The sequence below is a fragment of the Phoca vitulina genome, unplaced genomic scaffold (assembly GCF_004348235.1).
Source record: "Phoca vitulina isolate PV1807 unplaced genomic scaffold, GSC_HSeal_1.0 scaffold26, whole genome shotgun sequence".
In the NCBI taxonomy this organism is placed as follows: Eukaryota; Metazoa; Chordata; class Mammalia; order Carnivora; family Phocidae; genus Phoca; species Phoca vitulina.
Genome location: NW_022589729.1, coordinates 9712052 through 9725587, shown reverse-complemented (window position 1 = coordinate 9725587; position 13536 = coordinate 9712052). Strand labels below are relative to the sequence as shown.

Sequence of the window (13536 nt, the reverse complement as noted above, 5' to 3'; positions counted from 1 at the left end):
AGGAATCCTGTTGGAATTGAAATAGCTGGAATGAGGAGCCAAGTAAATTTCACCCTCCCTGCATATTGGTAAAATCTGGGCCTGAATATAGTTCCATTTTTTAAAAGAGAAAAACATTAAGTCACAAGGCTTCTTCATAGCGTGAGACAGGGAAAACATTGTCTAGAACCTTCAAAAGCAGATTTGTGTGTGTGTGTGTGTGTGTGTGTGTGTGTATGTGTGTGCGTGCGCATGTGCATGTGTATTACTTCTATGAGAGTGAGATGGAAGTTTTAGAAAACATTTGCATTGTGTTCTTTTAAAAATAACAAAGGGGGGACATGCCTTTATGAAAAAGAAGCCTCTGTGAAACGTACCTATAATCGTGAAAAGACAGATATGAAGACAAAGATGTTAAGTGATCTTGCTTAAATAAGACAGCAAGGAAACATAAAAAGAAATGGCAGAATTCAAATCTGCATGAAAAGTAGACAAAAGCAGATTAAAAGTACACAGTAGGAAAGAATAAAGAGGAAAATGACTAAGAAGAAATCAATGAAAGTCAGAATTATAGATATTGAGGACAGAGAATGAAAATATCTAAACAACCTGAAAAATAAATGGAATAAATAATCATGAACATAAAATACCCCATGAAACCTGACCCAAATAAAGGTTTATGTCCATAAATTACATTGATTAATATAGTTTTGATCAAAATAATGGCAATATATCCAAACTCAGACATATCATGGAACATTATAACATTTCAAAGGTAAGCTAAACATTAAAAGATCATCTACAAAGGAGAAAAAGTCAGGCAAGTTTCAGATTTCTCATCCAGAACACCAAATTTTGAAAGACAATGGAACAATTTCATCAGCTTTTAAGGGAAAATATTTTGATACAAGAATTTCATACACATCTAAGTCATTATTTATGTGCAAATACAACAGAAAGACTTTCTTATTTAGGAATAAAAGTAAATATATATATACACATATATATATAACTAATTAAGAGTAATTAATTTATTTAATTTATTTAACTTTAATGGTAAAATTTTCCCAATAATGTTATCCAGAAGATAAAAAAGGTGAATCAAGATCCAGAATTCAATACTGGGAAAGTTTAGGTATTGATAATAAAAATTGAAACTATTTAGAGAAAATAATTATGTAAAAATAATTATATTATAATTTATAAACCAAACACTGAAAATGGCAGGTGAGAAGGTCAAGGAAAGTAACAGTGCCGGGGTGGGAGAAATGGGGTGGCTGGGTGATGCACATTGGGGAGGGTATGTGTTATGGTGAGCACTGTGTATTATGTAAGACTGATGAATCCCAGACCTGTACCCTGAAACAAACAATACATCATATGTTAATTAAAAAAATAGAAAGGCGCCTGGGTGGCTCAGTCGTTAAGCATCTGCCTTTGGCTCAGGTCATGATCCCAGCATCCTGGGATCAAGCCCCGCATTGGGCTCCCTCCTAGGCAGGAAGCCTGTTTCTCCTTCTCCCAATCCCCCTGCTTGTGTTCCCTCTCTTGCTGTGTCTCTCTCTGTCAAATAAATAAATAAAATCTTAAAAAAAAAATAGAAAGTCATGAAAAAAAAAAAGAGAAAGATAGCACTAACCCACCAATAGCATTTATAGGACAAATAGCAATTTAACTTTAGAAATCACTACAGAAGATAAAAGTTAGGATTCACCAACATCCATGTCTTTTCTCTTTTTGTCAAATAGCCAGAATATATTTTCTGGGCTCCTTACATCTGGTGGTAAGGTCATGTGACCAGTTTATGCTATTTTTAGAGCAACTGACCATCTCTGATTTTCTTTAGTTTTCCCACCTGTAGGACTTCAAGGCCCAAGGGAACAGTGGATCTACTAGATGGAAGGAGCCAAGGTCCTTAAGTGACCCCAGAGAGTTTAGAAGGGGTAAGGAAGAGTTACAAAAACCTCAGATTTATGGTTTTGGTTTCTGTGTGAATCCCATTACATAAAATAGAAAACACAGGAGTAATTATGGGATGGAGGATTTGATACTTGTTTCACTCGAGACTTCTTGAATTTGAAGTGATTTTCTGGCAACCAGGTGGGCTTAGAAATTAAAGTGTGAATATCTGAGTTAGATTTATATGATTTGGAGCTGTACATTCTAGCTTGTGTTTGAAACAACAAGAAAAAATGAGGATTTCCTATGAGGTTAAATTTGCTCAGATATTCTAATCCTATGATGTGCAACCCATATTTTGTAGATCACGTAAATTTATCTGAGTAAAGGTGTTGCTCTAACCGTAGCATACTCAACCTCAATGAGTTGAAGAAGAAGGTTATAACCCGTGGACAAAATTTTTGCCATTAAATGCCATTTTGGGTGGTAATCTCTACATAGAGATTCAGAAATGTGATCTTAGCTGCAGCAGATTCTCAAATATACAACAGTCCCCTCTCCTTTGTAATAGATTCCCAAGTAATTCAAAGCAGTTGTTAGGTGGGCTAGCTGAAAGTCCTCTTGCTAAAGCACTTAGATGATGCTCTTTGCATGCTGTTGGATTATTTTTAGAGATTGCTATTAAAGATTTTTATTTATTTATTTATTTGACAGAGAGATAGAGAGAGACGAGAGAGAAAGAGAGAGAGAACACACAGCAGAGGGAAAAGCAGGCTCCCTGCTGAGCAGAGAGCCCGATGTGGGGTTCGATCCCAGGAAGGTAAACACTTAACCCACTGAGCCAACCAGGCACCTCTAGAGATTACTGTTAGTATCAATTATGTCCTCTGGATTTTTAGCATTTACATTAGGATCAGCCAAGGATGGTCCATGGGCAAAATCTGGCCTCTAGGCCAAATGTGGCCTGCTACCTGTTTATATATATTCTGCAAACTAAGCATGGTTTTTACATTTTTTAAATGGCTGGGAAAAAAAATCAAAAGAATTGTAGTATTTTGTGACATGTGAAAATTATATGAAAATTTTATCTCGGTGTCCATAATAAACTGTTCCTGGAACATAGCCATGCTTGTGTTAAGTGTTGTCTCTTGCTGTTTTTGTGCTACAATGGCAAAGTTGAGCAGTTCCAACACAGACTATATAGAGCCTGCAAAGCCTGAAGTATTTACTACCTGGCTTTTTAGAAAAATGTCTGTGGCCTGATCTAGAGCAATTATAGCAAACCACTCCATTCAACAGGTGTCCAAATTTGTCTAGGATTGAATTCTTTAGCCACATCTCTCATTAGCAGGCTCACTGGGAGGAGGTAATTTTGTTCAAATGTAAAAACTTGGAAGGATCCCATTAAGGTTATTTTATAATAGAAGTGTGTCTTGCTCATAGATTCTCAAATCAGTGTTCAGTTTCCCAAGTTCTATGGTGCAGAACTCTGTGTCATTAACTAAATACTTCTTGGAAAATGTGAGGAACCAAAACCACTTCTTGCAGAGCACCTGGCCGGCTCAGTCAGTAGAGCATGGGACTCTTGATCTCTGGGTTGTGAGTTTGAGTCCTACGATGGGGGTAGAGTTTACTTAACAAAAGTTTTTTTAAAAAAATCAAACTACTTCTTGAGAAAATTCGTTACTCTGCCAGAGAGTAAAATTTTTCACATAAAGAAGTGGGAAGATCCTCTTGGACAGTGATCCAAGCCAGCCTCCTTATTTTTCCCAAAAAGATGTCTCATCCCTTCTGTCTTGTTTATGCATCAGTCAGAAACAAATAACTGTATTTAGGAATTCCCCCCTCCCCCAGCTACTTTAGTCTTTCACTGTGTTCCAACTCTTATCAATAGCCTGCCAGAGAAAATTGTATTTAAAGGAAATTGTATATGAGATGTGTTAATTATTCATCATTCTATATTTAGCAATGGAAATAGGATAGATAACTTCTGCTCCTTATGTGAACTGATATGCGCAAACAGGGAATGAGAGAGTTAACTGAGCTGTGGTAACCAAGAAGCCCTGATATAAAGTGACTTAAATAAAATAGATGTTAATTTACATCTCACATACTAGCCCCAAAGTGAGTGAGTCAGATGGTGTTCCATTTCAACAACCCAGGTTCCTTCTCTTATGTGGCTTTGGATCTCTTAGGGTGTCGTCCGTGCCTGCAGAGATGAAACTGAGAAAACAGCCATGTCTACATTCCAGTCCAGGGAAATTATGAAGAGAGAACAGGAAGGCACATAGCTAATGTTTTGTGATCATGACACCAAAAGACATACATCATTTCTTCTCACATTTTATTGGCACAAATACTGGCACAAGGCCACAACTAACTCCAAGGCTGGTAAGTGTAGTCTCTAAGTTGATGGGCATGGGGAACACCACCACCTCAAGGGGAAGGAGGTGGGGAAATGATTACTATTCAATGGTTGGTAGTTCTACCTTTTAGTCAAGTCAGGTCATTATAAAGTGACATCTATTCTTTGTCTATCTTCAACTCACTGTAGAAATGTTTTTATCTGAATACCATACCCCAATTTTTAATAGAAATGGCTGCCCAATTTTTTTTTTTTGTATTTTGTAAAACTGCTGTTGAAAACACTGTCAACATTTTAGAGACAGAGTAATACTTTATACCAATACTAAATGATTACTAAGTTCTAAACATATATTATCTCATTTCATCCCTATCACAACATTTTAAAGCAGTTATTATTATCCCCGGATGTTGGATTAGGAAACTAGGATTTAGTGAGGTTAAGTGGCTTACTTTAGTCATAGTGCTAAAAAGTACTGAAACTGGGATCCAAACTCAAGTTTCCCTGATTCCAAAGTTTATTTTTTAAATCATCCCTTCATAAGGCTTCATAGAATTTTGTCATTTTTCTAGTTAGGAGAACTTGAAACAGTGAGAATAGATGGAATCACCCACAGGAGAATTGGAGTGTGAAAAAGATATTCAGGAAAGAACTTTGAGAAAAGTCTGTATTTAGGGAATAAGGAGAAGGAGCAGTTGTTTGACACAGGTTGGAGCATTTCAATGAGGAGGGGTCATGACAGGACCCACCATGCAGAGAAACAGAATGGGATGGCATAGAGAAGAGAAGGTTGGATTGGGTCATGAGGTGAGAAGGACTTCAGGAGGACCATGTCAGTAGAGTATGAGGGAAGATCAGACTACAACAGATGCACAAGTGAACAAGAGGACAGCCCAAGGAAAAGGCAAATACAGCTTATTTGCTTTGATAACTGGAGTAATGGGAAGAAGAGTAAGGAACAAGGTGTGCCAACAATGGTGGGTGCTTTTTAAAAGGGCTGACATTGGAAAGTATTGATATGTATTGCCACCCAAACAAGATAAATTCAGACAAACTCAGAAATTCTTCTAGTTACAAAATCTGGTCCTTTTGATTAAGAGGTCAAGATGAGGTAGAGGCCTTTTGTGTGAATTTAAACTTACTCTCTTAACGGTGACACCTTCATACTTTATGACTTTTCCAGAGAGTTCACTGAGATATTATAATGCAGGAGTTATGTCATTCATCACTGTAGTAACAGTGCCCAGGACAAACAAAGTCATAAATAAATATCTGTGGGAGAAAGGAAGGAGAGGAAATAGAGAGAGAGAGGTAGAAGAGAAAAAGAGAAAGAGGGGAGACAGGAGAAAAAGAGGAAGGAGAGAGAGAGGGAGGAAGATGTGACACAAGATGCGAACACCTAAGGGCTGAGGGGAGGTCTTGATGGATGGTAAAGTGAAGAGCGTTTGGACGATTTTTCATTTCCCCTTCTTCAGTACCTTCCTCTCTCACTACCTCCAGGGTTTTCTTGCTCTGTTCTGGCCATGGATGATCTTGTTAGTGAGGCAACCTCAGGAGAGGTGTTGCCTTTCCACTGCATTCCCTCATGGGCATTTTCTTATTAGGCTATTTATTTATTTATTTTTAAATATTTTATTTATTTATTTTAGAGAGAGAGATTTGTTTATTTGAGAGAGAGAGCGGGCAGGGGCAGAGGGCGAGAGAGAATCTCAAGCAGACTTTGTGCTGAGCGTAGAGCCCAATGTATGTGGGGGGGCTCTATCTCAGGACCCTGAGATCAAGACTTGAGCTGAAACCAAGAGTTGGATGCTCAACTGACTGTGCCACGCAGGTCCCCTGAGGCTGTTGATTTTAGAGTGAGCATTCAAAATAGGTAGGATCTTAATAAATCACTCAACGAAGTGTTAATAACCATTAAGGCTAAATGCATGAGAAACAGCTGAAAATTGAATGTCTCAGCCCTCAGTTTGAGTTTGGGAACTTCTGCTTCCTCACTATAATGTTGAGTGAGTCTCAAAGTGCCAGTTTCTATCTCACAGGGCTTTTCTGAGAATTGTATGAATAACTGAAGTGAAGGTATTTTTGTATCCCTTTTTATAAAAATGTGATTGTTTTCACTAATATAATTTATCTTCATGGTGTTTCACTTAGGCTGAAATATTCTCTTTTATTATATTTAACAGGGATAAGAACCTCATGTCTGTATAGGGACCAGGAAGATAGAAGTGTGTGACCTGTCTAGAGGAAGTCATTACTCAGTGCCCACTGATAATATTCCTCCTGCAATGTGGGAGTAGTTTCACTCAATCATTTGATTTTTCAAATCAATCCCCGAATCATCATCTTTATGTGAAATCTTCTGATTGTTAAATGTTGGCAAAATATTCTTTAAGAAAAATACCATAGGCAAAACAGTGTAGGGGGGATGGAGGAAGTAAACATGGTCCATGTGCTGCCAGTTTACAATATGAACCCTAAAAATGAACTGAAGGAATGCAGGGAGGCTTTTACCTCACATGACATCACACAGCAATGCAAAATTTAAAATGGGTGCTTCTAAAATGCTCAGTAACATTCCTGTTAATCTGTGGTTAGTAAAAATTTACCAGAAATATGCATCTATCAAAATGGTGTATCCATGGGGAGGTCATAGTTAAGAGAGAATATGTGTTCTTTTTTTTTTAAATACATTTTATGTTTTTTTGAAAGGCAATTTTTAATAAGTAAATATTTATAAATGTATCCAACTGACTTTCATCCTTCAGTTTTGTGCCTTCTAGCATGTTCAACAATGTGCCAAACGTATCCCGGAAGTCAAGGAAACAACCTAAATTAAAATAGCAAAAAATAGGTGGCCCTATCACAGAGGAGTAACTAGTTAATTTACTTAACGCTAGCAGGTTGCACGAAGGAAGAAAATGATAATGCGACAAGCTTTCGGAGAGTTGACCCTCTTCTGAGAGTTAACCTTTGTGCTCAAAATAGTTATCTGAAATATTTCTAAGGTATGAATGGAAATAACAGCAGATTGCATTACCTACATCCCGAAGGTCAGAGGTTCAGATTACCAAGGTAATGAAACTTCAGCGAGATGCTGCAGATCTATTAAGTTTGTCAGTTTTTATAAGCACGCTTACTTCAGGCATGCAATTATAATGTAAAGGACCTATATTGGTGAAAATTCAGCAGCTGGATCTTAACAGCAGTATTCAAATGTCAGATGAGGGGGAGGACATCCACCTTTATGAGCAAGCTTTTAAAATGAATCAGGTGGTGAGGGTAAAGTAGAGAGGAAAGAGAGAGATGAGTGAAAATATATTATACATAAAAATCCATCTCCAAGTAAAAACTTTGTATTTTTCCCAGAGGTGTCTCAGAGTGTAATCATAAGCATCAATTAACTTCCATTCTTCCATTTAAATGGCTTAAGAGATCCCAATAGAGGTGACACAGATTATTAGAAACCTGCAACCTTATAAAAACCCTAGGATGATAGTCTTCTGTAAAAATGGGTTATTTAGTGGCAACATAGATCAACAGAGCCGGTACAGATTTTAATTTACTGTTAATCTCACCTAATCCTGGTTTTAATTCGCAATTGATAAAATATAACATGGAGGCAAATTCACTCAGATGTTCTAAATGGAACAGGAAGCATGTCTTAGGCTGTAACAAAACTCAAAGGCTGGATGAAAATCACATGGTTACTATTCCCCAGCCAAGGGTAGTTTTTCATCTTTCTACATAACTGTAGATGATTACTCTAGCAGGTACAGTTTTCTTTCATAAGACAAACATTTTACTTGGGGATTTCTGAATCAGATATTTCTCAATATTTGGTAATATTCTAGCAAGTTTTAATTCAACTATTAGCCAGATCTCAAGTGGTACTTCTAAGAATGGTTACAACATATATTTCCATGATAAATCCAGTGTTGTTTTCTAATTGTGATAATGGATCACTACAAAATAACAGTTCTGCTATTAAACGCTACTCTGCTGACCAACGAGATCTGAAATTTCAGTTTTTTGTTTCTAAAGTTGCAGGAGAAGATTAGATCCATCTGTGAGCTCTTCTAACTACCCACAAAAGTATGTTCTGAATGGGGTCAGGGCGAGCCCCCTGCATTATTGAAGCAAGCCCAGTGGTGATGTCCAGGCTCCATGTTCCTCTGTCAAGCTGGAATTCTGTCTACACCCAGCATTGAAGATGATTCACTCAGAAAAATCCCTCACATGACTGCATCCTAATCAATGGTTCTTGCTAATAAGTGCTGAGTTACAAGATGGGGGGCAGAGCTTTCCGTGGGAAAGTGCACAGTATTACATTCTATCAAATTAATACACGAACATTTCTAGTACAACTGGCTGGTGTGACAGAAACTACATCCCCAACCAAAAGGAATGGAAGAGAGAGAGAAGGCCCAGGAAGGATGTCAAGTAGGGAGAGAGTCTGACTCTGTAGAATACACAAGCATCTCAGCTTTCCGTTGTTGTTGTTGTTGTTGTTGTTGTTGTTTTTTATGCGTCCATTTAAAATTCATTTTGGTATAATACGCTAAGGGGAACTAAAGACATGAGAAGCTTACTTACTTGGTTTAGCCCATGTCACATCTATGGCCGTGTGGTTAACAACAGTTACGGTGAGATTGGCTCCCCTCTCTGGAAGACCAGCTAATGTCGTCACGGTAGCTCCTTGGCTCGGTGAGAAACCCTCGCTGTTGTGTACAAACACCTTATACTCGTACGTTGTAAACCTGAAAGGTCGTTTTTTAAAAAGTCATTATCAGTTTCTCTTTTACGGAAGACAAAACACACACATTTCTTTTTCCTTACAAAATACAGGATTTCCCTTTTTAATCCCTTCAAAATCCACAATTTTCTGTTTCCCCCTACAAAAGAGAATTATCTTCTTTTTCCTCCCTACACAAAAAAACATATAACTATTTTTGTGGCTCTGGAGCCTTCACCAAAGTGTCAGGGAAAATATTTTATTAGGAATGCTAAAGCAAATACCCGCTATGTAAAACAAATGTGGTTTATCGTTTTCTCACTCTTATTGTTTTCGGAAGTGGTAAGGATTATAGCTCAATTCAAGATGCAATTACAAATCTGGCAACCTGCCAGGGTTCTATCTGAATTTTATCCAGACAGTTTTATGCTCTTCTTTTGGGAAACTCATCCATTTTCAAATATCAGAATCCTTCATCACCATTTTCTTCCTACACCTATCCTTCCTTCCTATAGTCTCTTTGGAAGACAGATAAACCCCTAAATTAAATCGTAACTGTGACCAAGGGTACAACGTTCTCCCGCCAAGAATTTTGCTACAGCAAGCTGCATTTTGCCATCATGTGAACATATTTACTTGAGTCAATACAGTGGAAACTGAATACTGCTTTGCAGAAAGAGAAAACTGGACATGGTGATGTGATATGATGAGGACTTTCCAAGTCATGTATTAAATCAATGATAGAGTAAAGCCATCAGTTTTTTTAATCCTTTTTGGCTCTTTCAGGCAGAAGACTATCATGCTTTCTTCATTTGGTTCAAAACTGCCCAGATAGGAAAATGCTATTTATAGACACAGTCAGACTTTGCGTGGACAATTGTTTAGTCCACGAAATTTGCTTAAAACATGTTGCACAACACATCACTATCCCCGGGGACATCCAGTACTCAGTGCAAATGCTGGCCTCAGATCATCATCACCTTCTTTGGGTTTATGATGTCATCCAAGTTACCTTGCATCCAATGCAGGGCCCATGGACCATGTCTCGATAAGTCACAACTGATCAGGCTTGACAAAGGGAGGATGCCATTTGCAGGATTGTGCCAAATAATTGTCAGGATTCTCACAGCATTTTGCTGCCACCTATGTTGAAGTCTGCTTCTACTGCTTGTTGAAGTCATCTTGTTTCTCACTCATGGTCCAAAGATATTTTGCTGGGCTCTGCCTCAGCCACATGTAAGGTGTTTCTCTGTTGTAGTGATAGGTAAGGACTCAGCGATTTCTTTGAGGCTATTTACCTATTTCCCCCAAATAAGTACTAGCATCAGATTTTCTACATTTGTTTGCTTTACCCTTTCTTCTTGTGCTTTATTTTCTTTCTATTTTTCTGCTTTTTATGCTGTAATGGGTTGAATTGAGTGCCTCCCCCCACCAACAAATGATATGTTTATGTCCCAACCCCTGGTACCTGTGAACGTGAACTTATTTGGAAATAGGGATTTTGCAGATATAGTCAAGTTGAGGTCAGACTAGGTTCAGGAAAGCCCTAAATGCAATGGACTGATGTCTTTATAAAAACAGAGGAAAATTCTGATGCAGAGACACACAGAGGGAGAAGACAGCCATGTGAAGACAGGGACAGAGATTGAAGTTAGACCATCACACGCCAAGCAACAACTGGCTGCCAGAAGTTGGAACAGGCAAGAAACAACTTTTCTCCAGAGACTGACGGGAGCATGACCCTGACAACACCTTGGTTTTGGACTTTCAGCCTCCAGAAGTGTGAGAGAATACACTTCTATTGTTTTATGTCGTCCAGTTTGCTCCTAGCAGCTGGAGGAAGCCACTACAGACACTTTTCGGCAAGTGCCAACCAGTCAACGTGACCAAGACAACTGAAAGATAATAGTAGCATTTACTTAGTAGTTAATATGTTTCAGGGATTTTCCACATGGATTAACTCACTCGTTCCTCACAATTACCCTACAAGGTGCTATTATAACAACTATTTTGAAAATGAGGAAAATAAGACTCGAAGAGTTAAATAACTTGTCCAATTTGTCAAGCCGGTAAGTGGGACAGTGCAGATTCAAACCCAGTCTAATTCTAGAGCTGGCTCTTTTAACCATGATGCAATGCTGCCACCATAATAATGATGGTGATAATAACAGTAATAATCATCCTAAGGATAATCTGATCTGTCAATACTTGGATGATGTCATATCACTGGGGCTTGACCTTTGAATTATTTTTCTAGCGCTGGGGATAGATTTTTGCTTACATATCCAAACAGTCTCACCAAATTTCCTCTGTAACCACTTGTATGAATTTGAAAGATGGTGAGTTGGGGTTAAGAGGTTAGTGAGTCTGTGACAATGGAATGAAACAAAAGTTAATGGCTCACTTGGGAATTGAACCAGTGACCCTGACTTCAATAGCTTTCTCCCTGGGTGAAATACTTTTAATTGTGTTTTACTTCATAAAACGGCTTAAAACAAATTTAGCTAGAGTCTGGATGCCTAGTCTTCTCTCCTACAATAGTTGAATTTTTCTTCCACATGTCTATGCTATTATACATTTAGTAATCTTTATGGCTTTAAAGTGATACCATTTGTGTGGTTCTTTTCTGCAAGTGTAATTAACATCGTAAACAACTTCTGTAGGGCCTTTAAGCTATTCCATCATAATTTACTTGTGGTGAAATATACAATTTATATCTACATAGAAGAAATTGAGGCCATATAGATAATTGGAGGGACTGTTTCCAAAGTAATATTAAAATTTTTGAGCGAGACAAGGCTGTAGAGTTTATCCACTTCAAATAATAAAATACCTGCTACATTTTACAGATAAGAAAACTGAGACCCTGAGAAGTTAAGTGGTTTTGCCTAAGGTTATACAACTAGTTAAGATGACTAAGCAAGTCTCTAGGCTCCTCGCTTCTAATCTTAAATTCTTTCCACTATTTATTATTTTATCTAAATGAGAAATCAATAGGCATTTGACTTGATGTCATGCATCTGTCTTTTGCATTTTCTTTAACTTTCAAATGGTTAAGTTAAAATTTTAGGGATATAAAATCTTGAATTCTCCTAAATGAAATACTAAAATACATCGTTTTCATTGCATCCAAAGTCTAATCTTTATGTTAGTCAGTATATATACTTATGACTATATGTGTCAGTTTATATTTTGCCACTTCATGTCAAAAAAGAATATATGTATTAATGTGCTTAAAGTGTTTTTTTTTTTCCCATCCACTCAAGATATGCTGGTTTTTAGATGGACTGAGGTGTTGATTACTGACATCAATTGTGACATTCCATTTAGTTAATAATAAAAGGATACTTTTAAAAGAAAAATGCTAGACTGATTGACATCATATCCTCATGCAAAACTTATGTATATCAAACCAATTTCTTCTCTAAATACTAATTGTGGTCCCTAGGGATATCTTGAAAAATGTACCATTTCAAACTCTGTAGGAAACAGCTTTTGAAATCTGCAAAGTGAATGAACACTTTATATAGAGCTAGTAAAACCAACTGTTTGAGGTCAATTTAGGAGGACTGGGTTATTACAATAGTTATTCTCTAAATTACTAATTTGCTGAGACCACCCTCAAGCTCTCCCTTCACCAACACACAGAAAATGGAAAACTTTGTTGTGTTACAGAAATGACTATGGTATTTTTCCTTGTAAAAGATAATTTATATTAAAAACTTATTTATGGAAATGTACTCATTTCAAGGTTCAGTTGTTACTACTCAAGTGAATTAGAAAGTTGGGTGCCTTTTAGATGTTGAAGTTTTTATGACCCAGGAATCTGTTTATTTACAGAGTAGCAAATTTCATAAATGAATGAATGGATATTTCATAGTTACTAAAGCATTCAGTCTCATAACTTTCAGGTCATACATGATTTGGTAAATTAGCATCACAAAAATATACCTGTCCAATAGAGAAATAAGCCCTACTGAAACTTAGCAAGATGTTTCTTTTACACATTATACTGTCTCTCAAGTTGCTACATTATTTCATTCATTCATTCATTCATTCATTCATTTGTTCATTCATTCAAGAATATTTGTTGAACACTAACAACATTCTAGGTGCTAAACATAATGAACATGATATCTGTTCTACTGGAGAACATACGTATTTACAGAAATATGTTTTTAAATGAGAACCCCTAAAATATGGGTTCATTTATTCCTTTTTCTTCCAACATGCTTCAGAGAGAGCATCTAGTTGAACCTCATCCAGTCAGGAAGTCTTCACAGAGGAAGTAACATTTGGGCTAGGTATTGATGACAAGCAGCATTTTGTGCAACGAAGACATTTGTCTAGAGGGAAGCATGATTCCAGGGCAAAACGTGTGAAGGCTTGTACCTTGAAAGGGTCTGATGTGTTTTTGTAACCAATAAGATTCTTCAGTGCAGCCACAGAATGCCTCAGGTTATTTTCATCAGAATTAAAAATGTGTCAACTTTATTGATGTCCTAACAGAATTCATGTGTCAATATTGTCACCAATATAAATCATGCTTCTGAAAATGCAG

The 13536-nt window shown here is 37.2% G+C and overlaps 1 protein-coding gene across 1 annotated transcript in view; it reads right to left on the bottom strand.

Annotated features, from left to right (window-relative positions):
• USH2A (usherin) overlaps positions 1–13536 on the bottom strand; it is a 682897-nt gene that overhangs the window by 203907 nt on the left and 465454 nt on the right. Inside the window, exon 43 of the mRNA XM_032422367.1 lies at positions 8837–9000. Within this exon, the coding sequence (XP_032278258.1) occupies positions 8837–9000 (164 nt within the window). The remainder of the gene's footprint in view (positions 1–8836; positions 9001–13536) is intronic.